General features: G+C 48.5%; 1 protein-coding gene across 6 annotated transcripts in view; it reads right to left on the minus strand.

Moving 5' to 3' along the window:
* The window catches only part of PLB1 (phospholipase B1), a 131,556-nt gene extending 111,957 nt beyond the window's left edge, over nt 1-19,599 (minus strand). Inside the window, exons 1-3 of one of the 6 annotated variants that reach the window (XM_031684913.2) lie at nt 19,514-19,597; nt 8,077-8,299; nt 1,735-1,942 (exon numbers count right to left, since the gene is read on the minus strand). In XM_031684913.2, the coding sequence (XP_031540773.2) occupies nt 1,735-1,789 (55 nt within the window). In that variant the 5' untranslated portion in view covers nt 1,790-1,942; nt 8,077-8,299; nt 19,514-19,597. Of the gene's footprint in view, nt 1-1,734; nt 1,943-3,855; nt 3,950-8,002; nt 8,300-18,790; nt 19,158-19,445; nt 19,467-19,513 lie in introns of those variants that run through there. The other 5 variants (XM_072937987.1, XM_072937989.1, XM_072937988.1 and 2 more) reach the window with 5 other exon arrangements.
* Nucleotides 19,600-27,781: the final 8,182 nt, after the last annotated feature.

Here is a 27,781-nt window from a genome sequence, read left to right on the forward strand (position 1 = left end):
TGCATGAAAAAACATCAGATTGGGCCCTCCTCTTACACTAGTCACGAAAATCAGTCCCAGATGTCTTTACAAAGAACCAAGTGAGAAAAGCAAATGTGTAGTTTTTAGGAGGAAATATAGGATAACATCTCCTGCCTTGGGATCCTGAAGATAAGGTCTTAAAGTAGACATAAAGAGCTCAAAGCAGAAAAGGTTAAAAACTTTTAGAAATGGAGAGACTAGAGAGAGACAATGGCCAGACCAGAGAGGACACTAGAGCTCTGACCCACAGGAGTAGGCAGGCAAGGAAGCCCCCCTGCCACCCCTGCTCCCTGTGGCAATCAGCCTGGAACAGTCAGGACTGCAGCTCCCCTGTTTTTTTCCCCTGCTTCCAACTCAGGACCAACCAGAGAAAGCCAAGTATCTTCCCCAAACGAATCACCTAAGATGCCTCATTTCTAGTTAGCCGCCTTCAGCTAGCTTCCCATAGCAACAGGCGCCAATCACAGCACCCCGACCCCAAGCCTTCCTGCTTTTCACCATCAAGCTTTCCCACTCTCCTACCTGCCTTGGAGTCTCTGCCAAATGCAAGTGATGGTGGCTGCCTCCCTCGCTATAGCAGCCTCTGAATAATCAGCCTCCATTTGTTCCACCTGGGCGGTCTCCATTTCTTTCCTGCCCCCAAATTAAGACTCTTGCTCGCTTAAAGTCTCCATAAAGAGAGTGGAGAGACAAGCTTCAGAACAGAGGATATCTGTTGGTTATACCAACAAAACTGAAAAACTCCTTAAAAAAAAATCAGCGGGAAAAAGGACAAACCATAGAAAAAATGGGTAACACACTTGAACGAGCACTTCATAAAAGAGGAATTCAAATGGTCAATAAACACAGAAGTTCCTAAGCCTCATGAGTAATCAGGAAGATGCAATCCCCCACAGTAAGCAGAGCAGGTGTGGCCTTCCCCCTCCACCTTGCAACCCACCCAGAGACTCAGCGAGGGTGACTGACAGGCCCTAGGTAAGCAGCAGAAGTAGCACTTGGACCCCAGTCAGCCCCCGGGTCTCTGTCCCCACCTCCTCCTTTCCCTCTAGGGGCTGCAGGGCAAGTCCTTTCTAACTCTGGGCCCAGGCCTCTCAGGTGGAGAGAATAAAAAAATTAATGAGGCCCTTTTCAGTTTAAGATATTCTGCCTTTCTGAACGAATGGAGGAAGGAAGAGCCAGGGGTCGGGAGAAGAGGGGCAGAGGCACAGTCTTCTAACCACTAGCTCAGGAGAAACCCAAAGCCCTGGCTGGTCACTCACTCACTTCAGTCAGGGTCAGTAGCACTGAAGAACGTGCGCAATCCTTTAGAATTTAGCATCCTGAAATCTGCTTTCCTGTGTCCTTTTAGCAAAAGCAAACAGCCCACCTAATGATCGACATGTGCTTATCACTCGTAGTATTTCCATTTTAAGAATCAAGGTCCATGGAGGTAGAACTTGCCCAAGGCCACACAGCACAGAGAACTAGAACCCGGGTCTTTGTGACTCCTGCACCCAGGGTTTGCTTCTCCACCACATGGCTGTTGCCCATCTGCGCTTCTCACCTGTCCCGACACCCGCCTCTCACCCCACAGCTTTGGGCACTTAAGCCTCAGCATTCCAGCCCGCTTGGGGCTCACCGGTGCCTTCTGAAAAGGACACACTTCTCTCCCAAGCTCCATGGGACACCAGCAGGGTTGATTCACTGGTCCAGTGAATCAAAAAGCAGACTCACCTTGCCCCAGAAGCAGCAGCAGCCCCAGAAGGAAGGTGCGCGGCTGCAGCCCCATGCCACAACGCACCAGGCGCCTTGCGTCTTGGGTGAACCTTTTCCGCAGATGACAGGCTATCACTCTTCCTCTGGTTTTATGCTCCTGTGTTGTCTGATAGGGTGCCTGTCATAAATTTTACTGTGTTCACCTTTGAAAGAGGGCAGTGGCCAGCTGTAAATGATAAATATTAACATTTAGGCAGATTTCTCAAGGTAGATAGGTCAAAGATGGGTGGTATGTTCTAGACGAAGGTACCAGAAGACCCGTGTTGGGACTGGAAATCGCAGACACTGAGCTGGAATCACAGGTCCGTCACAGCTGTGAGAGCTTGGGTGCACCCCTTTGCTTAGCCTCAGCTTTTCTGCTGTAAGCTATGGAAACAAAAGCCATTAAAATAATAAAAGTGAAAGTACTTTCTAATAACTGTAAACCAGAATGCCACCGCCAAACGTGAGCTCTCTTGCCTTCAAATGTGTTCCCGCAGTGTCTCCGGAGCGCCGCTGGGTTCCCTGGTCTGCATGGAGCAGAGAGGTTTTCTCTGACGGCGCCCCCAGAGCCATGGGTGGCTGGGACTGTTGGGCTGATGTGTGTGCCACACATATATCGTCTGCATGTTGAACTGACCGATACAAGCCAGAGAGGTGAGCCGTGGAACTCATCTGATAGTATCAGCTATTTTCTAGGGGCAAACTAAGACTGCTGGGCTGGGGCTAACCTGGGCAGACAGAACTGGAGTTTAAAGCCTGGGTGACCAAATATCCTTGAGGGCGAAATTGAAGTTTCTTCCTGCAATTGTCAAGGAACAGTTGCTTTCGGTTAATACAACAAATATATTGAAATCATCCTTGCGTTTTGGCCATCCTTATGGCAGCGGGACAGAGAAACTAGCTTCTGAGACCTAGCTAGGAGTCTGGGGCTGGTTTCTATTACCCAACCTCAGATCTTGCTCTGCTGACATTCTTCTCAATTGTTTAAAATTACACTTATAGCTGGGTTGTCTTAAGTATAAACTGAAGGGGAAAAGGGTGGCCCTTTGTTCCCGGCTCCCTGATATGAATGTTGTCTCCCTTTCTCATCTGCTCAGAAAAACGTGACTTGCCGGTGACCACTGATTTAGCTATGCCAAAGGTGCCGCCTCAGGGCTGCACAGAGGCCTCAGGTCACACCAGGAGTGTGGAGGCGCTGACACAGCCAGCCCAGCTGGCCATCGTCTGGGCCTGGAGCCTGTCAGGGAGTGGCTCACACAGAAGGAAGAAGAAATAAACCCAAAGGCAAGTCTCCAGGGGCCCCTTAGGCATAGATGCTTCTGTTATCTTCATTGAACTGCTCACAAGCTCAACAGGAGACCCAAAGCTGCTGTCTCCCTTTAAGGATGTTAAGATTGCACCCAGCTCTAGGCCACCAGCAGCTTGAGGGAGCAGTCCTGAACCTACTTGGACTGAATGAGTGTTGACAGGTCCCCACTCATGCTCAGGCCAGTTGGAGGTAGGGGTGGGAAGTGTGGGCAGAAATAGCCTGGCTCTGTGATCCGTGTATTCACCTCTGTCTTTCTGCTTTTCTGCAAGACCATCATGGCCCAACCGGACTGGCACACATACCAATCTCTAACCTCTTTTCCATTTAGAGAAACTGAGAAATGACTTAAAAACATCTTTAACCTATGTGAGGCAGTTATATATAGTACAGACTTAATTCCCTCTTAGATAAAGAAAAATCTTTGAGTTCTGACAATGTATCAAAGAATTCTCAGCAACTGAGGCAGCAGGAGCACATTTCTTGGGCACACTTGTCAGCCTCTGTGATGTGCTCTTTCCATGTGTTAGCTTACTTAGCACCTATTACCCGTGTGATCTGTTAGCAGCTGTGAAGACAAGGGACAAAGGACTCATCAAAAGCCAGAGACAAGCTCCAAAACTTTATAAACTTTTGTTCTCTGATTTTTGCTACTAAAATGTCCTAAGAGAACATGTCCTAGAGAAGGGAAGATGCTCCATTTCAGATTTTAGCAAACATTAGCAGATGTTCCTTTTGGGAAAGGCACAGGCCCATGAATTCAAATCTTTTTTAGGGACAGCAGTCCACACCTTGGTCAGAAGGCTGGTGACTGAAAAAGTTGAGTGTTTGCTGTTGTCCAAGAATCCACAAGGGGGTGCTAGACCAAGCCTCGGCCCCAGAGCCTCTGTGGATTAAAGCAACACTGGCCTCAGAAGAATACTTTTCAAATTGAGGGTCACAACCTATTATTACTCCATAAATTTAATTTGGTGGATGATCAGCCCATTAAAAAAACTGAATGGAGGAAGGGCTTCAAGATAGCAGAATAGAAGGACACAGAGCTCACCCTCTCCAATGAACACATCAAAAATACAGTGAAGGAGGCCAGAAGGAGAAAGAAAAATGCCATATGATGTCGCTTATATGTCAGATCTAAAAAAAGGACACAAATGAACTTACCTACCCAACAGAAACAGACTCACAGACAGAACAAACTTATGGTTACCATGGGTTAAAGGGGATGGGAAGGGATAAATTGGGAATTCAAAAACTGCACCTCTTGGAGAGTGATGGAAATGTTAGCTATCTTGATTGAGGAGGTAGTTCCATGGGTGTATACATTTATCAAAATTCAACAAATTATACATTTGAAATATGTGTAGTTTACTGTACCATGCCACAATAAAGGTGTTAAAAAAATACATCTTCATGTGAAACAATTCTCACAGAATACCTACTGAACTTTGACAGAAGATTTTTGTATAACTGGAACTACAAGGAAAATGAAACCTTGTTTCATGAAACCAGACCCACAAGGCCCTACTGTATAGCACAGGGAGCTACATTCAATACCATTTAGTAGTCTATAATGAAAAATAACATGAAAAGTACCTACTGGCCTTCACCATGGTGACCTTACATCACTCACTCCTGCATGCAAAGACAGGGCCTTTCTCTTCCTGCCATCTTGGCACCTCCAAACCCCTCCCCACCATGGCACTTAGGGTGGTGTCCTGCATATACAAGGCCCTCAACAAGTCTTCATTCATTGGTTGAATATTCTCAAGGGGCAAAGAGACAACTGGTTTAACCAGGCCAGTGTTCTCCAAAACCCTTCCCAGTCACAGATGTAAAAGGAGGCTTGGTTTAGGACTCTCCTAACCCAAATGTTATCCAGATGCCAGTGTTCCTGAGTATACAGGATGCAAGATCTGCAGGCACACATGTGCAAAACATTGTCCAATCTGAGTAACTAAGCAGATTTAGCTTCCTGAGGGCAAGTGATTTTCTTATAATCAATATACTAAAGATAAGAAGAGCTTAGTTAAGGAGTGAAAAAGTAAGAGACAAAATGAAGAAGTGACCAGGAAAGTATGTCTAGAAAAAATATGATTTTCAAATATCACAGCCTTATTAATAAAAAGAGAAAGAAGGACAGGGAAAACCCCAGTAGACCATACACTCGATGAAACCCGGCCTCCTTGTTCTCTACTATGTCCCTAGCAGCTGGCATGTTGCCTGTGGTAACAGGCATTCATCAAACATGGGATGAATAAATAAATGAGTGAAAGTCAGAATAAAAAGAAATAGACCAAGACTACTATAAAAAGATCAGCTCAACAAGACAGAACAGAAAGATGAAAGGAAGACAAATCATGTTTTAGGACAGAACAAAGAGTCATCAGAATAACGTAGATTGAGGAGAAAAAGTGAGGCACGATGCTCCAATACCATGAAACACGATGGGAAGAAATAATGGAGAAGCAACACTGAGGCTCACAGTTCGTGGTCTTCCCCAAGGTTGCACCATTATCTTCCCACCTAGTGGTTCTCAAGCCTGGCTGCAGATTGGAATCACCTGGGGAGCTTTTAAGACAAATACTTGTGCCTGCACTTCACCCTCAGACCTTCTGAATTAACTGGTTTAGGCTGGGACTTGGTATCAAGATCAATGGTGGATTGATGGGGAGCCATCAATGGGGAGCCAGCCCTGGCCAGTGCCCAGCACTGAAGGATGAAGAGAGCTTCATCTCTGCTGCCCTGGATGAGCGAAAGGTCCACAGGACGTGGCCTGATGCCACAATAGTCTGTGGATGCTGACAAAGTCGGACTGACCTGGCAGCCTCCGCAGAGAGGAAACCCACGGGAACACACTGGGTAAAACACTGGGACTTTCCTCTGAGGTCAGGAGTAGATGGGGAAAGGGCCAGATTCTGGTGCCTGGAGAGGCCCAGCCATTGAGCACCAGGATGTGTGGGCAGCTCCAGGTCAACCATGATGACCGTTATTACCTGCAGTCATTTCGTCTTCATTGTGTCTTGGTTTCCCAGCCTGTGAGACTAACGACATGAATTCCATTCTCTCATATGCAGCTTGAAGAATGGAACCATGGCAGCTGGGGAAGGGGAAGACGAGCCGCCTACTTCGAGCATACAGGGTGCTCCCCCTCCCACACAGCCCTTCATGCAGAGAAGGGCACTGTCACTGGCTGACACTCATTTACAGAGGGGGAGCGTGGGGTCCCCACAGCATGAGCCCTGACATCCTCCAAGCCACACAGCTGCTCGCTTGCTGGTCCCTGTGTTTCTTCTACCACCTCCAGACTCTGGGCTCCCCGGTGCTTCCCAGTCTTCATGCCTCCCAGCACATGGAAGATGGCGGTATTCGCACAACACAGAGTCCGCTGCTGGGGCAGTCTGCAGCCTGAGAGGATCAGCCGGAAGTCTTGAACAGACACCCCGGCCCCCGACCCTGGCTGAGCAGTCCTGAAGGGGTTGGGGGGGAGGGGCAATGCCTCTGCCCATAAATACGCCTTAGTGCACCTACACCCAGGTGAAGACACTAGCATTTGCTAAGCACCTACTAGTTGCTAGGCATCTTCTAATCAAGCTCGTTTAATACCAGCTATATTCAAGGGGTTAAAAGCCTCAGCTAAGGTCACTCAACCAGTAAGTTGTACAAACGAGGTTCTGAGCCAAGTCTTCTACCTCCATATCTGTTAGTTCCTCCCTGGCACGACTGAGACAAGCCTGGTGAAATGACCTTAAACACCCCTCCGGAGGGAAGTCTGGGGAGGCTCTTAACTGAGTGCTGGCGGAGAGTACCGTCTGTCTCAAGCACCTGGCTTGGCAGGAGAGTCTGGCAATGTGACCATTCTGTCCTGGGTGCTGAGTCTGAGCAGACCACCCAGCCTGACCACCTTGCAGCCCAGGCCCAGGCTCAGGGCCCCCACTAACCTGTGGAGGAAACTTGGCTTCTCCTGGTGGAAGCACCAGAGGTGTTGTCCCCCTCCGTACCATCTCAGGAGAACCAGTGAACCAAACCGGGATGCTCTGCTCCACCCCAGCTGGTGGGCTCCCAATTGTGACCGCCTTCCCCTCCTGGGGAGGATCCCAACCAGAAGCAAGAAAGCAGCAGGGACTAGGTCAGAACTGGTCAGAAGGCACCTGAACCGTAAGGGCCATCTGGTCAGTTCTGTCCACCTGCATTGTACGGAGGAGGAAACAGAGGCAAAGAAAGCAGCTGGGCCAGTCTGTGACTCAGGGCCTGAATTAGAGCTTGGATTCTCTGATTTCAGTCCAGTGCTCTTTCCTACCATCATGTAGGGCTGAATCATCTGGACCACCTGTAGTAACGGAATTTTTAGTCCAGTTTTACAGGTAAGAAGTGAAACCCCAGAGAGCGTTAGTAACATGTCCAAGGCTGCTCAGCTGCCAAGGATAGTACACCAAGCCCTTGCCCTCTACACTGCAGCCCAGGAGTGGCTAACTTCAAGCCAGAGAGACTCCGCACAGACCCTGCCCTGGCACGATACCAACATACAGCCCAGGGCCCACATGTCCAATCTTGGAAGGGGAGTCCCATGGAGACAGGCCAGCTGGCATAGCCAGTAGGCACTGGAACACAGGAGACACTCTTCCCTGGACCGTCTAGAGCTGAGTTCCCACGGGGCAGGGCCGGGGGATTGCCCTGGTTGAGAATTCTCTGCCGACCCAGGGGCAACCCGAGGGGTCCTCTGCTACATGGCTAAGCTTTCCCTGATTTGATTCCTTTTGCATCCTGTGAGAGCTATGATCTGTTCTTCAAATTCAGCAGGAATAACCAAAGTCTCCTGGTCTTTCCCGGGAATCTCACATGCTTCAGACCATGCTGGGAGGCTCCCGGCTCCCGCAGCCCCAGCCATAGTGCCCTGACCCCACATGCCTCCCTGGTCTGTGTTCAGACCAGACCACCTACCCGGGAAGGTTTCTCCCAGGTCAGGGGTCCAGAGAAGGAAGAGTGCCTCCCTCCCACCAGACAGAGCAGCTCACCAGTTGGCGACGTCCGTCGTCCACACGGCTGATCCAGAATGGAGCCTCTGGGCCTTTGGCTGTAGGGCAGGGGTTGGCTGTGGCCTGGCGTCACCAGCTCGCTGTGGGGCTGGGCTGTCAGCCACCCCCACACACTGCACATGGGCTAATCGCTTCAGTAATGAGGATGATGCACAAGAGTGTCTGCTTGGCTGGCTCCCTGTTTACCTTTGATGGGCACCACCTAGGGGGAGGGCCAGGCGAGGGCGTGGGCAGTGAATGGGGGCTGACCTTCCGCCCCAGGGCCCCGGATGCTGGGTCAGGCTGGGCCAGGCGGGCAGCCCTGTGCCGAGGTCCAGCCATCAGGACAGCGAGGCCTGGGTCGGGCCCAGCCCAGAGGAAGTTTGTCACCTCAGGTCCTGTTTCCGGGGAGTGCCTGTGCGCCTCTCTTCGGGGCACTGCCGGCTGAGGCGAGCCAGCCTGTGGTTCCTTCTTTCCCTGATTCTGGAAGGACCTTATTTATAGCTGGATGGTTATGACCCAGAAGAGAAAAACCTGAGGAAAAGGCATTTCAAATTCCTAATTTTCTCCATTCTAACCCCTGCACATTTTCATACTGTCACATTTCTGAAAACAGCCTCCAACAAACCACAGAAATGTTTAGAAACTTGTCCCAGATCACACAGAGAGCAGGGGGTGAGGCCAGATTTTAAATACTGGTTTTTCTGCTCCAAAGGCCAGTCCTCCTAATTCAAGACACAACACTTCTTTTCTTTAGTTCATTTCTATTGGTTCCTTGATTGACCCCTGGAGTCTTCTTAGGTGCAAACGTGTGTGCCCAGGAACACCCAGGGCCATGGGCCTTCATTGCAGGTGCTCCAGAGAGTGGCTGGAATCTCAGCGTGGTCTCCGTGGGAATCCCAGGTGCTTCCCCCTACTCCCCACTCCCTTTCTCTGCTCCTGGGAGCCACCTGGAGCCAAGTTTCCAATTGCTCCTCTCAGTTGACATTGAGATGGTGTTTTCTGAATCAGAGTGAGGCTCCAAGCCTCACTCTTGATCTTTAACCTCTCTTCCTTGGGTTCCTGTACCAGTCCCCTGCAGGCTGGCCACCCCAGTGCCCTTGCCCATCCCCAGGGTGGAGTGACCTCCTAAAACACCTTCCACTCCCTCGTTTCCTCTGCCCTCCAACATGGCCTCTGCTCCCATCATTCTACCAGAAATACTCTAAGGTCAACAACTTGTTCAATCCTGTGGTCAGTGAGGTGCTCAGACCTCGTCATGCTTGACATCTCAGCAGCATTTGACAGCTGACTGCCACCTCTAGTCTCAGAAAATGCTGCCCTTGGCTCCTGTGCTTCTGGCTTCCTGGTTTCTTCTCTCCAGCTCTTCCTTTGCAGCCTCCTTTGCCGGCTCCTCCTCTGCTGCTGGAGCTCCTCAGGACTCTGGCCTGAACCCTCCTCTCTGTCTCCCAAGGCGATCTCACCCCCACCCCCTACCCCAAGGCTTCATTTAAAATCTTTGTGTCAATGATTCCTACATTTCAATATCCAGCCAGCCTTCTCTTCTAACCTTCAAACCCCAACAACTCATTCATGGACTCAGCATTTTCACTTTGATGTTTCATAGGCACCTCAAACTCAAGGTGTTAAGAACTGAACATCTAATCATTGCCCACTCACTTGCAGTCCTACCAGAAAGGGCAATAGTGATTGTCCACAGGCCCAAGGAGGAGCCTTGAAAAGTTGGCCTCCTCAGCCCCAAAAGATCCTTCTTTGCTGAGTCCCTTCAATTCTATGTCCTGATCACCTCATGTGCCACTCACCATTTTCCATCTTCACTGCCCAACCTGGGCCCATGTCACCATCTCTGCTCCCCTGAATGGCTGGAATAGCTGCTCCCATGTCTCCTCATGCTTGTTCCAGTCTTTTTTTTTTTTTCCCACACAGCAGCCTGAAGGATCTTTCCAAAGTGCAAACCTGATGTTGCACCCTCGTGTAAAACCCTTTGACTGTCCTTTGGATGAAGCCCAATCATCTTGGCATGGTTTTCAAGGCCCTGCATGTTCCCCACTCTTCTTGTCCAGCCTCAAGCTCCTCTCTCCCCTGTTTTTGGAACCTAGGCTCGCTGGGCTCCTTTCTCTTCCTTGAACTTGCCATCCTTTTTGCCACCTCGGAGCCTCTACCTGGAACTCTCAGGCCACATCAATACCCTTCCCACCTCTTGGCCTCACCAACTCTCCTTCCAGGCTCAGTGTAAATATTTCTTTCTAAAATGCTTTCCTTAGCCATGTCATTGTCAGGCCTGGTCTCTGGGTTCCCTGGCCTGGCTTCTCATCCAATACGCAACGCCCTTGGAATTGTTTGTTCAAAGTCTAGCCTGTCTTTCTGACCATGAACTCCAGGAGGGCGAGGACCGAATGATTTGCTGCTGTGTCCTCAGCACTTAGCACAGGGCCTGATGTCAGCAGATGCTGGGGAATTGCTACATCAGTGAAGACACTGAGCTTCATTCCAGTCATTCTCCAGAGCCCCTGGTGAACAGAATCCAGTCCTGTCCTCTCTGTAGCTGCATTACATCACTAAATTTTGTCAGCTATCCAAACACTGGCCAGTTGGAGTTGTCCCTTTTGCTGGAAGGGGTGTGACCCATACTCCATTTATCTTTGTAAACCCCCTGCACAGGCCATAACATAGTGGCTTTGCACACAGGAGGAAACTGTATGCCAAGAATTGCACTCTTGGGACCAAGAACAACACATTACCAAACAAAGGAAGGGAGCCCGGCTTGGCTTCTGCCTGGCCCAGGTACCCTCCTTTGCCTGAGAAATCTCTCAACATAGTCCTCCTAAAAAAAACCCAGAAAAACCTGAAAATTTCCCAACCTTGTAATTATGGCCTATGAACCAATAAGGACTGCCAAGTGGACATGAAGGTCAGAGTCTCCTCTGTTTCCAAAATCCCCCCTAATAGAATGCTTGCCAGTCAGAGACTGGGCATTTCTTCTTTCTTTCTCCATAAAACTTACTGTCCTTTCAGACACCTCTGAAACTGACTGCACATGGTTCCCTTGTGGCTGCACATTTACAAATAAATAGCCTTGACTAATTTCGTCCTGGGTTTTCTTTGATTTCTGACTGTAATCTCGGTGCTGTGACCCAGATCCAGCCTCTCCTGCTTGTCCCTGTGGACTGTGGCTCTTGTCCGTATGTGGTGCCCACCAAGGCCCCTTCAGCCTCATTGCCTGTGGACCATCCTCCACGTCAACAAGTCAGTCTGCCCTGGACCTCAACTCTGTTCTTTTTGTGTTGAGTTCTTTGGCTGTTTTATTCACTTGTCGAGTCCTGTGTGTTTATATTTGGTTCGTGCTCCCCTTTTGAGCTGCGTCCTTGGTGATTTGCTTTTGCCTGTCCCTTTTTCGCCCTGGGTATTTGAGTGTTATTATGTCATGAGGAGGAGGACCACACAGCAGGACGCAGCCATCATTGCTTTAAGCTGGCTGTTTGAGCCGGCCTCACAGACCGGAGAGTTAGCCCGATCAGCACCCTCTGAGGGCAAACTTTGCTGTAAGTCACCAAGAAAACCAGATGAGAACGTCCTCCCATCCTGGCTGTTTCTCCTGAGAGCTTGGTTCTGATTTGGAGACAGCACCCTCTCTCTCTGATGTATTCCACCTGCCAGGGACTCAGATAGTTGGGTCTGTGTCCAGATGCGGCCGATCGTTAGGTCAGGGGCCTGAGACCTAACAAGTTGAAGCTGCTCGTAAGTTGTATGATTAACTTCAACTGACGGGAACAAGGAGTCTCCTCCATGTAATCTGTGTCCCCCTCCAGCAGAACTTCACCAAGAATGATTTGACTGGGCCTTCAGTGGACACTTTGGGGGAACACTTAAGTTAACTAGAGCTGCTTATTTGAGAGGTACCTTAGAACAAAACCCAAACAAAATTCCCTAGGCCCAATGAGTAGTGTGTTTTGGTTGGTACCCTGATGCTTCTAAGCAAAATTCCAATTCTAAAACTCCAATTCTTTGAATAATTTTTTTTGGTCAAGGCTAAACAAGGAACTTGATGACTTAAAACATAAACTATCTGGGATAAAAGTGTCTCCTTTATTAACCCCCGCCTCCAATACCCCACCTCTCCAACATACACTCTCTTCCACTCACGCGGATCTGAACCCCAGCCCTCTAACCTTTTCCCTCCCCTTGCCTGGATTTCTTGCCTTTTCTTAATAAGCCCCTTGACACTCCAAAACATCAGTTTCCTTTAAAAATGCATCCTGTTTGAGAATCACACACACCACCTGCCGTAGAGTTTGAACTCTGGTCTCAGCGCGACTAAGAACTGTTGTCCCAGATTTCTCCAAACCCTGACAAGACAGACGCCTCCTTTGGAGAATTCTGACTCTCCCAGGAGCCTATGATCCAGGCTTGCCAGATCTCTGCCAACTAATTCACACATTGGAAGGAAGATTAAATGCTAAATTAGCAAAAGAGACCAATCTAGGGTCAGACTTAAGGGATCCCTGCACGCGTGCTAAACCAACAGGCATCAAGAGAGTCCAGAAAAGAGATCGGAATTTACTAAAAGTGATTTCTGGGACCTTCCCTGTAAAAATTAATTGGAATCAAGAGAATGAGAAGACAAGACACAAACAGAGTGAAAATTTTTGCAAATGACTTATCTGATATAAGACTGTCATCCAAAATATACAAAGAATCCATAAAACTCAACAATAAGAATATGAACAACCTAATTTAAAAACTGGGCAAAAGACTTGAATGGATACCTCACCACGGAAGAGATACAAATGGAAAATGAGCACATGCAAACGTGCTTAACATCATACGTTATTAGGGAAATGCAGACTAAAATCCACCACACACCTATTCTAGCCAAAATATAAAACACTGATGGCACCAAAAGCTGGTGAGGAGGTGGAGCAAAAGAAACTCTCGTCCATTGCTGGTGGGAATGCAAAATGGTCCAGCCACTTTGGAAGACAGTTTGGCAGTTTCTTATGAAACTAAACATACTCTTACCATACAATCCAGAAATCATACTCCTTGATATTTACTCAAAAGAGTTAAAAATTTATGTGCACACAAAACCCTGCACATGGATGTTTACAGTAGCTTTATTCATAATTGTCCAAACTTGGATGCAACCAAGATGTCCTTCCACAGGTGGATGGAGAAATAAACTGTGGTACATCTAGATAATGGAATATTATCCAGCACTAAAAAGAAATGAGTGGTGAAGTCATGAAAAGAGGTAGAGAAAGCTTAGACACATTTTACTAAGTGAAAGAAGCCAGTCTGAGAAGGCTACATACTGTATGATTCTAACTATGTGATATCCTGGAAAAGACAAAATTGTGGAGACAGTAAAAAGATCAGTGGTAGCCAAGGGTTCTGGGGGTGGGAGGAAGGAATAGGCAGAGGCCAGGGGATTTCTAGGGCAGTGAAATTATTCGGTATGGTATTATACTAATGGATACATGTTATTACACGTTTGTCTAAACCCCAGATTGTACAACACCAGGAGTGAGTCCTAATGTAAACTGTGGACTCTGGATAATCATGACACGGCAGCATGGGTTCATGGACTGTAACAGATGCAGCAGTCCGGTGAGGGATGTTGATGCCAGGAGAGGCTGTGCACATCAGGGGCCACGGGGTACATGGGAGCTCTCTGTACTTTCTTCTCACTTTTGCTGTGAACTTAAAACTGCCCTAAAAAATAAAGTCTATTTGAAAAATTAAATGACACAAAATCGATTAACTCTTGACTCAGTGTGGTAAGCAGAGAAAAGATGAATCAAAAGGAGATTTTAGGGACAGACTAGAAATTACTTTCCAGCAAGATTCAGGAGTCAGTCTCAAAGCTGATGTAACAGTTCAAACCCGAAATCAGAGACCTGGTTTGCAAGTAAAAAGTCAAATGGGAGGTAGGCCCACTGTCTAAACTATAACACCTAGTGGAATACTTTGAAAGGACTTGGAAATAGAAACAATATAAAACTCAAAATAAATGCGTGACTTTGTAGGTAAAGATCCTGTAAACAGAAGGGACATTGGGGGAAAAAAAAATAGATGGCGCTTCTGCACCCTGTCTTGTTAGGAACCGCCTTCCTGGTGTCCAGTGCAGTTGCCTGGAGGCAGGCCTCTTCCTAGGTGACTCTCCCAGACCTGAATTCCTTGCAGCTTGACTCAGAAGGCCTGGCTGGAAACTGCTGCCTCCTCTTAGAGGCCTGGGTTGACTGCTGCCTAAATTATGGCTGAGACAGAAGCACTGGACCTGGAGCTGGACCTCAAAAGCCCTGCCAACCCTCTGCCCACTGTCTTCTGGGCTCAACCCACCCACGGCTGGAGCCAAGCCCCTGGGCCTCCCCAGTTGCCCTGTGCGGTCCTGGGGAACCATTCTGTTCTGGTCTGAGTTCTCAGCTCCACTCTACATACCAATCTCAGCCCGGCAATGGTCGGCTGAAAGTGTGTAGATAGGATGGCCAGAAAGGGCATTAGAATTGAAAGAGGGCTTAGAGGATCTAGTTTTCCACTCGAAATACAGTCTAGGACCAGCAACGCTGGCATCATCTGGGAGCTTGTTAGAAAGCTGGATTTGGAGGCTCACCCAGGACCTTCTGAGTCAGGAAGTGGATTTTAAGGAGGTCCCTGGATGTTTTGTGTGCACTTTAGAGCTAGGAGCCCTGGTCTAGAACAGTGGCTCTCAAACTTCGCTGCATATTAGAATTGGGGTGCTTTAGAAACGGACTGAGCAAGCGCCCTGTCCCAGACCAACAGAATCAGACTCTTGGGGGTGGGGCCCAGGCGCCGTTCTGGTTGGCGCTGCTTAGTTGTGGTGGTGGTGGTGGTTGTATTTAGAGTTTCCCAGGCAATTCAGATGAGAAGCCCCCGGGTTTATGACCCTGTGGCATCCCAGCCCTTTTGTTTCAGAGGAGGGAAAAGAGGCCTAGAGAAGGGAAGTGGACTCAGACCCAGGGCTTCTGACTGCTGGTGCAGGGCTTCCCCACCACCCCAACTTGTGTGCCTTCTCGTCACCACGTGAGTCCTGTCGGAGCCCCTCCTGACCACTGAGACTTGCCAACATCGACTCCTGTAGCATTCCAGCTCTTTTGAACAAAGCATCTGTTGTTTGAAATTTTGGAAAGTCTTTGTCTGTCACAAGGGAAGTGGTTGAATAGCTGTGGTATAGCCACATGATGGAATACTACACTGCAACGAAAAAGAGTTTGGTTGGCCCACCCCTACCAACCAAGCTTTTCAGGGTAAGACGTTTTGAGTGAAGAAACTAAGAAGCAAAATGTATATATGGTGAGAGATCTTTTTTTGGTAAAAACAAATAAAACAAACCAAAAACCAACCAATAAAATACTACATTTGTCCTGTGAGAACTGGTGGAGCCAGAGAGATTCTGTGCGGCCAGGCCAAGGTGCAGAAAACCATGGATAAAAGAACCTCAGTGATTAGAGGCTCCACAGTGGCCAGAGCCTCTCCCTCCAGACCAGCCAGCTCTGCAGGCTGCGGGACCTGAGGGCAGGGTGCCAGGCAGGTCCTTCCCTGCCCGCCCGCCCCTTCTCTCCTGCCCCCTCCCTGCAGGAGCAGCAGAGCTCCCCCAGAGGGGGCAAAGGAGGTGGAGAGAGCGTAGACCATTGATTTCCTTCTGCCTCCTCAACTTCCCCAGCACGACTGGATCGGGGGAGACGCTTTCAATGCAACAGAGCTGGGAGTTTTGATATCTCTCCCACTGCACTGGATATTTTGTTATCAGAGAGCAACCAGAAAATCATGGGAGCAGCCTGGGTTTCCCTGCAGGGAAGAATGGATCCAAAGAAACATTTGCAGGAGCTGATGAAAGAGAACAGAGGTGCTTTGTGCATGTGCCATATGTCCAGCCCGGTCAGTGCTGCAGTCACCTGGGTTTCTACCTGCCTACGGAGTCAGTAACCCATGCTTCCACAGGCAAGCACAGCCTCCTCCTAGTGTCCAGCCTGGGGCTTCTCTTTATCTCGTTTGGTTGCACTCTGTGGTCCAGCTTGTCCAACCTGAAAATGTTCCCCTGCTTCCTCTGAAGATTTCAAAACTCAGATGTCACACAAGTGCCTCATCTACACCCCAGATCTTCCAGGAACCAGACCTCGCCTGTGTGCAGTGTGGCCCCTGCCTAGGAGCCCAGCCAGCCCCAGGGCCTCTGGAAGAGCAGCACCTGGTAACAGTCCCCTCCCCCGGGGCGCTCAGAGCCCCCAGGCCTGGCCACGCTGAGCACAGCCCGGGGGAGGGGCCTTCTCTCTCTGAGCTCATCTCAGCTGCTTCTGCCTATAAGACCCAACCTGCCCAGAGGCTCCGAGGCTCCCTGTAATTGTCCTGGTCAGCAGGTATCTTGAAAGAAGATGTGTCTGTATCTGCAGTGTGTGGTAGTGATTTAAAGAAAACATAAGAACTGCCCACCTTGTGATAAAGGCTCAAAGTGCACTCTCCTTCCTCTTGTCTCATATTGCCAGGAAACAAAGCAATTCTTCCCCCAATTTCAAGGCCAGGTCCCTTGGTCAGCATCTTTTCTTCTCCTGTGACCATCACTTCCCTGGAGCTTTGTGCTCCAGGCCCTCTTACCCTCCCCCGGCCCCCACTCCACTGCCCTCAACGCTGGGCCCAGGTGCTCGCACTTTGCCCAGATGTGTGCCCTGGGACAGCACACGTCTGCCCCGTAGCTTGGTGTCTGGAACCCAGGAGCAAGGCCTCACGTGCTTCCTGAACTACTTCTAGGTGCCCCTTGAGACCCCTGACCTCCTGGAGCTTATATTCCTAGGCACGTAGAGAGAAACATGAATTCATTTTACAAATGCACATAAAATGACAACGGGGAAACTTGCGGCCAAGGGACCTCTCCCGGGCTCACTTCCAGGCTCTGTGATTAGCGGGACCTTGGGAAAGGCCAGGTGGCTGCAGTGCAGAGTGAAGGGAAGTTGAGGCAGGAGAGGTTGGAGGGGCTGTTTGGGCCTCATAGGCCTGGGGAACATTGGAGCCTTTATCCCAAGAGAAACGAGGAGCTAATAAAGGGTTGTAAATGGGAGACACAGGCTCTGCCTAATGTTTTAAAAAGGGGGCTGATGGAGTATGGACCATAGGGAGACAAGGAGGGAAGCTGGGAGCCCAGTCAGGAGGCTGTTACTCCCTGAGCAGGAGATGGAGAGGCTGATGGTAGCGCAGATGGACAGAAGTATGCAGGGAGATGTGCAGGAAGTAAAACTGATGGACTATGTCTAAGAGGGGAGCAAAACTGATGCCTCGATTTTCTAACCTGCCTGCTGGCGCAGACGGCGGTTTGTGCCCTGAGTAGGGATCGGTGGGCAGGGATGAGGTTTTTGGCAGAAAACTGAGGGAAGCCATACATTCAGGTCTGGACACTCAAAAGATGCCACAGAGGTAGTGGGTAGAGTGATCGAAAACTCGGAAGAAAGTTCTGGGGGTCAGATGGCCACTCCAGATGTGGTGAAATGGGTCTGCCCAGGGAGAGAGGCTAGAGGGGGAAAGAGAGAAAAATCCCATGGCTGCATCCTAAGGAACTCTGATATGTAACGGCCTCCCAGAGATGAAAAAACCTACAAAAGAGACAAAGAAAAACTGGCCAGAGAAGTAGAAGTTTTGTGTCATGGAGAGGAGAGTGTTTCCAACATGAAGATGTGCTGAGAAGCCAAGGATGTGAGGGCTGGGACACTGGCTTTGAACAAAGGGGGTTGTTGCTGGTCTTTGTGGTGTTTTCTTCAGAGCCTCAGCTCAGCTCTGCACCCCTGAGGGCCCCTATGCCTCACCTGGGACTTCTGTTTGCCAGCCAACAGAGTAAGAAGTTTGAGTCATCACCAAGGTCCCTCCCCTCTGAGCATCATTCCAGCTTCATCCATGATGGCTGAACCATCATGGTGGAGGCATGCTTCAGCTCCTGCCTGCCCGGCCCCCTGCCTGTATTTCATCACATCCTCTGGGTACATTTTGGGGTCACATTCCTAGAGCCGCAGCACCCACGTGTGGGTGGACGGAAATTCTTATTCATTAGACATTCTGTGAGTGCTGGGCCTTCTACGAGCCAATTTTATGTACGATGTAGGGGACAGAAAAGCTATGTGATCCCTACCCTCAAAGATGTTATCTCTTTGGGGAGCTACGATGAACATACACAAAAAATAAAGCCTAGAGACTGCAAGTGGGAGGAAAGAGCACTTAAGTGTACGCAGAGCCACCGAGTGGAGCGCGAGGGGTGGGCCCCTGAGGGAAAGCTGCTTGGAGCAGCAAACCTTGAGCCTGGTCTGGAAAAAGCACTGTGTGGTGATCAGAAGAGCCTGAGCGAAGGCATGGAGGTGAGCCCTGGGCAGACCCATAAAGGGGTGGCTGGCAGGTCTGATGGGGTGGGGTGGGGTGGGGATGCCCAGAGGTGAGGTACTATGGGCATGGCTGTTTCAGCCTGGGTCCAGGGCACAGACCCTGGCCCAGGGCACAGACCAGACCTGCCACAGGTGCCTCAAGGGACCTGTGAGAGCAGACATCATCCCCTAGGGACCTGCTCCCCCAAGAGTCCCTTCAGCCCTGACCACAGACTCAGGACTCACAGCACAGAGCAGCCACGGCAGGGACTGGGGAAAGTATTTGAAAATCATCTGTGGTTCTCACCAGCCTCTGTCCCTTCCTAATCCCCTCAACCAGACCACAGAGAGCCATTTCTTACCTGATCAGTCACACGTCCTCTTCTCCCTCTTCTCCTCGGCCTCACGCTTAGCCCCTCACTCTCCTCCCTGGGGACTGGGGGCTGCTGAGCTCCATCCTGAGGTCTGCCTGCTGCACCTTCAGCCCCAGACAAGCTTCTCTGGGCAGCTCCTCCCCAAGAAACTCCACTGCCCACACGAAGGAGGCAACTCTGCCCCTTTCCTCTTGCCTCCAGCCCACATGTCCAACTGCCCTCCTTCTTCCTCCATGGACTTGCATCTTCCCTTCTCTGCCATCACTTCTTCTCTTTGTCATGTGGCCTCCTCCCTCCAGCACTGATTCCTGGGCCTTCTGGAAGGGGCACAAGCCCTGGCCCAGGTCCTCAAGGCCTTCCACAAAGAACCTAAACCTTCCCTTCTCCCCTTACCTAAGAGACTCCCTTTGAGCAAACCACACATTTCTGGTACCATGCTGCATTCCCATCTCTGTTCAGGCTGTAACTTCAGCCTGAAACACCTTCCTTCTGTTTCCATCTAACAAGCTCCCTCCTGCTCTCCAGATTCATCTCAAATTCCATCTGTCTCATTGGGCAGCCCAGCAAAACACATACGACTATGCTCCTTGGGGTCAGAATCATCTGACCTTAATCTGCTTGGCTTTGCAGCTGTGTGACTGACCTTGGGCAAGTAGCTTCATGTCTTCTGAGCCTGTTTCCCAATCTATACAAGGAAGTGCCAATCCATACCTGAGCGAAGTCAGGATGAGGTGAAGCCTGGTGTATGAAGTGATCGATGCGGCACCTGACTCCCAACAGAGACTCAGGAATGCTTACTCTGGGAGTTTATTTCCAGACCCCTCCTACCAGCTGTGATCTCACTCTCCTTTGAAGATCTACAACATTTTGGGTGTCTCTGTCAGCACCCACATTGGCCAACTATTATAGGTGGCAAACTTCCCAAAGCAGGAACTTTTTTTTGTGACCCTTTGGATCCTACGCAGAAAGTATCTGTTGGATGGAAATGAGGATGGACTGGTCATGACCCATCCTAGGGAAGTCCAACACCTCCCTGTGGCTGGAGATGCTCCAAAACCAACAAAAACCAGCAGGTGCCTTCCCACTTCAAAACTAGCTCACCATCTGGTCACACACCTCATCCCAATGCACTGGACCACTTTTGCCACTTCTCAGTTCCTCCTGTCGCTTCAACACAATGATCTTGGGTAGGAATAGGCCTAGCTGAGCAGAGAAAACCCCCAACAATGGCCAAAGAAGCTGTGCCCGTGTGGGTCCTGCCTCACCAGGAGTGCCCACCAACATGGCCTCATCTCTGTGTGCTGTGCCGATGGAATACCACACTCTGGGACTTTCCTTCCCAAGGCCCATGGTGTTCTCTCCCACCAGCTGACTTCAGATGGAGCCACCTCCATCCAGTAGAGATGTTAGCATTGGTGGTCCCCAGTGAGAGAGAAGCAGGCTCTCAAGGCAGCTCACAATTGCCCACCTCCTCCCAACAACCTTCAAGCTCGGCCTACAGAGGAAGACGTGCCGAGGGTGCAGCCCTGCCACCGCCTCCCTCATCCCAGGACAATAGGTGTCAACTTACAGATGTCCAGACAACTCAAGGCAAAGAGAATCTGTTTTGAATGGCAGAGCAGAGTCTTTCCTTATTCAACCCCCTTCCTCTGGGATGACAGACCGAAATGATCAGACCGCCCAGGGGTACCATCCACGCACAGAGACAGGGTAAGCTCTTGGCCAAGGGGACTGGACCTTCCTGGAAAGCTGAGTGGGGAATGGGTTCATCAGAAGGCCAGCAGCCTCCCCGGCCTAGCAGATTCTCTAGAACCCCAAGATAAATTCCCATCTCTGCCCCTGAAAAACCACCCTGCCGCCCCCCCTACCCTCCTTGGTGTCCCTCCTCTGGCCAGGCCTGGTGGTACTGTGTGTCTCCCCCTCAGCAGCACTTATCCCCAGTCTTTTGCTGTCCCAACACAGACACAGAGCTCCTGGGCCTCTCTATAGCCCCAATTGCCAGCACATACTGGCACACAGTAGCTGCTCAATAAAAATTTATTGAAATAAATGAAACCATGAATTAGGATGCAGACTGAGATTTCAAATTTAAGCTTCTCCCATTAATGCAAGGAAGAAGTAGGATGAAGCCTCCTTCTTCTGATATCCCAACCTGCCTGAGAATCTGAGTCTCCTGTCCTCCAGGCACCAAACCTCCACCATCAGACTCCTTCTTGTCCTTCCCACCACGCAGCCCTCCCTGACTACCCAGGTCCCAGGGACCATTTTCCTCTCTGAACCCGCAAGCCCTGGTTGCCTGGGCCCTTTACGTGGTATTTGATTTGTCCTATTTTGCTTCCTAATTATTTGTGAGTTTGATTTCCATTCCTATCCAGGACTGCAAACTCCAAAAGGGCAGCCAGGCTGGGTTCTGCTTTTTTGCATCCCCCAAAGAAGCAACACAGGATGTGGCCCAAAGTCAGCATTTTATAAATTAGTAAAATGACTGAGTGAGTTGATAATGGCTTAATTTCCAAGGGGAGGAGGGTTTCCACATTATCATGCAACTCCGTACATGACTATGGGGCACAGTGAACCTCTGTGTCTTCTCCAGAGCACATGTGCCCATAGCACACACAAGAGTGTCCCACCCTCTCCTCAGTGTGCACAGGACACTCTGGGTCCCTCAAATCCCCATGCCTTCAGAGTGCCCTCTTCTCCTACATGTGTTTCTTTCACAACCCTAGTGCTGGGGAAAGAGCTCAGGGACCAAGAATGGGAACCCAATGTCATCCAGCTTTGGTCCCGACTCGCTGGGAGGTTTGGCCGTATAAACCTCACATTTCTATACCTCTTCCCTTTTCTTCTCTGTCCCTTTATTGTTACCATAAACCACATCTTTCGGTCTGGCATATAGGTGTTCTTTTTGATGATCTTTACTTTCCCTAAGGGTTGCAAAGTGGCTGCCACATCTCCAAGCATCCCATGTTTATATAACAATGTCCAAAGGCAGGAAAGAAACACAGCTTTTTTGGTGCATGTCCTTTTGGTTTTTTGTCAGAGGAAATCATTCCCAGAGGTCTCTAGCTGACTCCTCCCCAGGTTTCACTTAGAAGAACTGGGTCATTTCAGGAAGATGGGATTACCATGTCTGGCCTAGATCAAGCATGGCTCATGTCTGAGGGCTGGTACCATCTTCCTTGAGCATACTGTTGATCAATATGTAAGCAAAATTGGGATTCTGCTCCCGAGGTAGAAAGGAGGAATGGCTATTAGACAGGCAGCCAGAGATGTCTCCCACATCGCCAAGAGTCTTAGACCCAAGGAGGTTTCATCCAGTTGGGAAAACAATAAAACCTGTTCAGCGGAGTACCAGGCCATTCATCTTATGTGGAAAATGCATTTTGAAAACCTGCACATTTTAAAGCTCATGCAAATTAAAACCAATCCTGACTGTACAGTAGTAGTTTCTGTTTACTAGCTAAAGCTGTAACACATTGTGGCAACAGCATAAACAGTTTATAATTCACTTGGCCCGCCAGGTTTCAAATTCTGCACTTTGTGAAGAATTTTTAAAAGTTTTGGGGACTCACATTATTTCATGTATTACATATAAATGAAGGCTTCATTAATATTTTTATTACTATTTTCAAATAAAATTGTATCTTAAAACTGATTAATATTTTATGCAAATGTTCTACTTGGTGTGAAATATGAAACTCTCACAAAAGTGAGTTCATTGATCAGTTCAGCTGTGAAGTGTGTGAGTGGTGGGATGCGCTGAGGAGCCGTCGGGGTTCGTTTATGCAAAGCACAGGGAGGATGACCTGAAACAAAGGAACTGTGGACCAGCAACTAGATTTTAAACAAATTACCCTCTGCCTCAGTTTTTCTCATTTGGCTGGTTAGCTGCTTGAAAGGCCCCTTTTTACTCTAAAAGTCCGCGATTCTGTGGATCTCACAATGAGCCAAAAATTTTAGGATAAGCAATTACGTTTTTACCCTGTCTTGCATGTTTTCTATATAAAATTACACAAAAGCATTTTCATGTTCACTATTTTGCAAATAGCTAAGCAAATAGAGTTATTAGGAAGGAGAGTTTGAAGTCACTCAGGAAGCCAGAGGCCAAGGAAAGCCGGATTCCCTCCTCCTCCGAGCAGCCGGTAATGCTGACAAGGCAGGAATGTTCTCGCCCCCTGTAGGGACAGAGAATTCATTCACGGGGGGGGGGGGCGTGGGGGGGCGTGGGCAGAGGCTCCTTTCGAAGCCTTCCTCCACATGGTACACCAGGCTCAACTGCTCTCTCCGCCCACCCAGGAGCGCAGGCCAGCTCCCTCTGGCTGCTCAGATAACAGAGCTGTTTTCCCGGGTTTGATCCTGGCTCCAGCAGTGACTTGAGAACTATCTGTAGAGACTGAAGTAAGAGGAGGGTGGGCCAGGCTCCCCCAAGCCCCAGCCCCCAAGGCCCCCTGCTCCGCAGGGAGAGAAGGAGACCTGAGGGTGATGGGGCTTTGGTCTAGCCTGGACACTGCTGCCTGACACAAATTTGTTTTTAATGCTGAATTCATTGATATTTTATTTTATTTTATTATTATTTTTAGTAGTTGCATAGTAGTTGACATTTTAAAATGAGATGATTCTCTATTTAAAACTTCAAATTTCTGGCTTCTCTGGAAGAAGTTGATGATCTGGATGAGGGCCCACATTCCTGCGTGGTGATAATTGGCTTGAGCAGAGTGAGTGCCTCCTCCCTTATGTGGAGCATGTGAGGCTCGTGGCCCATCCCCATCGCAGCCCCACCACCCATTCCCTGAAGCGACTTGAGATTTGTTGCGATCTGCTTGCGGCTGAGACTCCCTGGTGCGGCCATTGAATGGTTAGTTCTTCCTGGGTGGGCTTTCCTCACGCCTGCTGGCCTCATTCCTTCCAGGACACCACCTGGTGCGTTTCCCCCAAGGGAACACGCTCTAGGGGGCGGGATGCCTCCCCTCCAGTATTTGCACTTGCAGGACCATCTCTGCTCTGATGTGGGCTATTAAAAATCCTGGGCAGCATTATTAGCCACCAAGCACTCAGGTCAAGGGAGTTGAGAGTCTCTGTTCTCTGCCCTCATGCTCCACGTAGGAGTCCAGAGGCCATTTCTGAAGGCTAGTGTTTTCAGAGAGGCATCGACCAGTCAGAGACCTGTGTCAGGAGGACGGTGAGCTGGAGGTGAAGGGGCAGGAAATCACACTACATCGAGAAGGACTGATGGAGCTGGGGGTGTTCAGCAGAGGAAAGAGAGGACCCAGGCAATGCGACACCTTCCTTTGAACCCAGGAAGGGCAGTTGTTGTGAGAAAAGGGCTAGATTATTACTACTGTAAATAGCACTGATACAGTCACTGCTAATAATACTAGAAATAAATATTTATCTGGTGCTTACTATGTGCCAGGCATTATTGCAAGAAGACACACTGACTAATTTTGATGCAAAAAAAGTAACAAATGGAAACATAGGAAGATGGAGTTTTGTTTAATCAATGGTGCCCAAGGATGGAAGGGGCTGCCCATGTAAGTAGTGAGCTCGCTGTCTCTGGAGAAATGCAAGCAGAGACTGGAGTCCATTGAGATGCATCAAAAGGGTGGTTGTATTCAATGATTCTTAAGGTCTCTTTCACCCCTAACATTCTGTGATTCAAATATTTTAACTTCAGAAATCTTCCATGGGGACTGAGTCAGGAGAGGTGGAGTGCTGGGTTCATAGACCAGAGAACCAAGGAATGAAGAGGTGAACTCAGCACGATGTCTCTCAGTGTCAGGAAAGTGAGTCTGTCTGAGGTCAGGTCAAGGAGGACAAAGTGTACATTTATGTAACTGTGCTCTGAAGTTCGTACGTGCAAATCTTTGGGAATGGATAGATATGCCAAGATAATCAGTTATGTAAGAGACTTCTTGGGCCCATTGTGCGGCTCACCACCCTTGAGAATCAGACAGACCAAAGCTGATTAGCTTATGTTGCTAGAGTGGTGTTTTCCAAACTGCTGGTTACAACCCATTGGTGGGTTATGAAATCAGTTTTGTTGGTTGTAACCAGCATTAAAAAAAAAATCAGAATGCATCACAACTAATGATGTAATTAGTACAAACTTTTTCATTGAAGGTTAGTTTCGATAATGGCTGAGTGTATGTATCATATATGTATGCGCCCTGAGTTAGGATGTGAACTTGGTGAATATAAACTAAACTCCTGGACCAACCTCTGATGGAGGACAGAAGGAACGAAAGCACCACTAGACTGAGAAGCCATCTTGAAACCGAAAGATGAGGCAGGCAGCTCCATATAATCAATGAATCAGTTCATTCTAGAGTAACTTAACTCCCAGGGTGGGGTCTGGATCAGGCAGACAAGGATCCAGGAGCACTTGCAGCTGCACTCCATGCTGCCAAGGGGCCACTGGGACAATTTTATAGTTAACCTAGGGTGGGCGGTAGGGGCTTGGAAACAGGACACGCATTCCTAAGTTAAGATTCATGAATGGGTTACTAGTCTTGTGGATGCCGGGAGTGTGTCAGGAAAGGTCTTCATCATTGTTTGGGGACAAACAGAGCATAGAATCCACCTGGTCCTAATGGTTATTAAACAACATCTATTAACTACAAAGCCCTTTATGACAGAGAAGTGATTCACTGCACAGTACAGTCCTGGGTAGGGTCAGCCAAAGGACAGGAGAAACTGTAAAGGCCCAACATGGCGTCAGTCATGCCAACAGCCACACACCGATCAAGGACACTGCGGCAGAATGCACAGGCTGATCCTAGACTTTCCTCGAGAAGATGGTGTCAATCTCAGATGAGACTATTCCCCTTAGTGTCCTGCCACTAGTAGACATGCCTGTCATGATGACAGCCACCATCTTGGCGCTTTCGTTGATCATACTCCTCACCTCACCCCAGGGTTAAGCCTGAAGCTTCTTCACCCACTGAGCATCTGGAGTCTATGCCATGACCAGACCTTTGGGTAAACAGACCTGTCACCCAAAGATCCAAGTGTCTGTTCCTTGGACCCTTCTATCTCAGCCCCTTGATGCCTTTCACCTAAGATTACCTAAGTGCCCAGGCTATGGCAATGAATTAGCTACATGACCCCTAGCCCCTCTTCATAGTTTCCTGAATTACTTAGCCTGTTGAATAGTAAATAATTATTTACTGTTATCTGCAGGCTGAAGGAACTGACTCAGAAATAAGAGCAATGGTGTGGTCTATAGTAGAGCTATGCTGACCTGTTCTCCCCAGTAGCTGCCTCCCACGAACAGCTGCTCCTTAAGGACCCTTCTGGAAGACACCCGGCCATCAGTACTTGTAGAGCAGAAGTGCCCTGTTGGAGCTCATCTAAGGGCTGGAGCAGATTGTTTACACACCATTTCACAAGAACAGGAGTGGGGGCAGACTTATACAATGCCTGTTGCCTTTCATGTTGCAAATTGTTCTGTCAACAACCCATTTCTACCCACTCTGATTTGTGATGAGTGCCCTAAAAGGACATTAAAAACCAGGATGCTATGGCTCATGCAGCCTGACACTAGGATGGGCTTGCTTTGAAGTTGAATGCCAATGATAAATCAGCAAATGCTTCAAAGACTTTTAAATTTTCTGTAATTTTTGGAATAGGTAATATATGGACATATTGCAAAATTCAAAGGAACAAGAGAATATTGACCCTTCTCACTGCAAGTGAAATGCAAGTTTCCCTCCCTTCTCTTCCCCAACTAATTCCCACCCCCACCCCTAGCCCTGCACACACCATTGAAATCACTGCCATCAGTTTCCTAAGTATTCCTCCAGAGATATTCAGAACATTCTACATATATTATCTCAAATAATTTAGTGTTTTCTTAATAAAGGGCAGCAACACTCCACAGTAGACTAGACATAGTGTCTAAAGCCTGAATGACATTGACTGAAATAGGGAGACTCAGACCTGCTGCGGGAAAACCTGGGTTCATAATACATGGAGGTAGAGGGTTGTTCTTTGCGTAAACAGAATACATTATATTCTGTTCCATTATGAATGAATAAACAAATATATTTCAAGCACCAGCTAAGTGCTGAAAGTAACCACGACTGACATTTATTGAACATTTACTAAGCTCTCATATACATCATTTCACATCATCCTGATGGTAACTTGGGAGGTGTGGATTGGCTTCCTCAGCTCCCATAGCATCCTCCTTCTGAGTGCCTTCCTACTGCAGAGGCTAGAAAGCAGTTTGCAAGTGAGGCTCTGAATATGAATTAGTTTCCACCAATTAGAGATACTTGCTTGAATTTTGTAATGTGAGACTAAGGCAGAAACTATTTCTCTGCTACTTTCTGCACTAAACCCTGATTGATAAAAAATACGCAAGATGACTACTATTATTATCTCTGTTTTACACAGAAATTGAGGCATAGAGTGGCTAAGTAACTTGTCTGAAGTCAAACAATTAGTATAGTAGAGCCAGGATTTGAACCTGAGCAAGATGACTCCTTTATTACAAGCTGCTAGGTGCTTTTGTAACCCCTATACAATTCCATAAAAAAGAATAAAACACCTAGGAATAAATCTAACCAAGGAGGTAAAAGACCCGTACTCAAAACAAAACCAAAAACAAAAAACCTCTAAGACATTGATGAAAGAAATCGAAGATGATACAAACAAATGAAAAGATACATTATGCTCATGGAATAGAAGAATTAATATTGTTTAAATGACCACACTACCCAAGGCAATATACAGATTTAATGCAATCTTTATCAAAAGTCTAATGGCATTTTTCTCAGAACTAGAACAAATAATTTAAAAATTTGTACGGAAACAAAAGACTTTGAATAGCCAGAACAGTATTGAAAAAGAAGAGAAAGTTAGAGGTATCATGCACCCTGATTTCAAGCCACAGTAATCAATGCATGTATGGTATTGGTGCAAAAACAGACACATAGATCAATGGAACAGAACAGAGAGTCCCAAAATAAACTTATA

The sequence above is a fragment of the Vicugna pacos genome, chromosome 15 (genome assembly GCF_048564905.1).
Source record: "Vicugna pacos chromosome 15, VicPac4, whole genome shotgun sequence".
Classification (NCBI taxonomy): Eukaryota; Metazoa; Chordata; class Mammalia; order Artiodactyla; family Camelidae; genus Vicugna; species Vicugna pacos.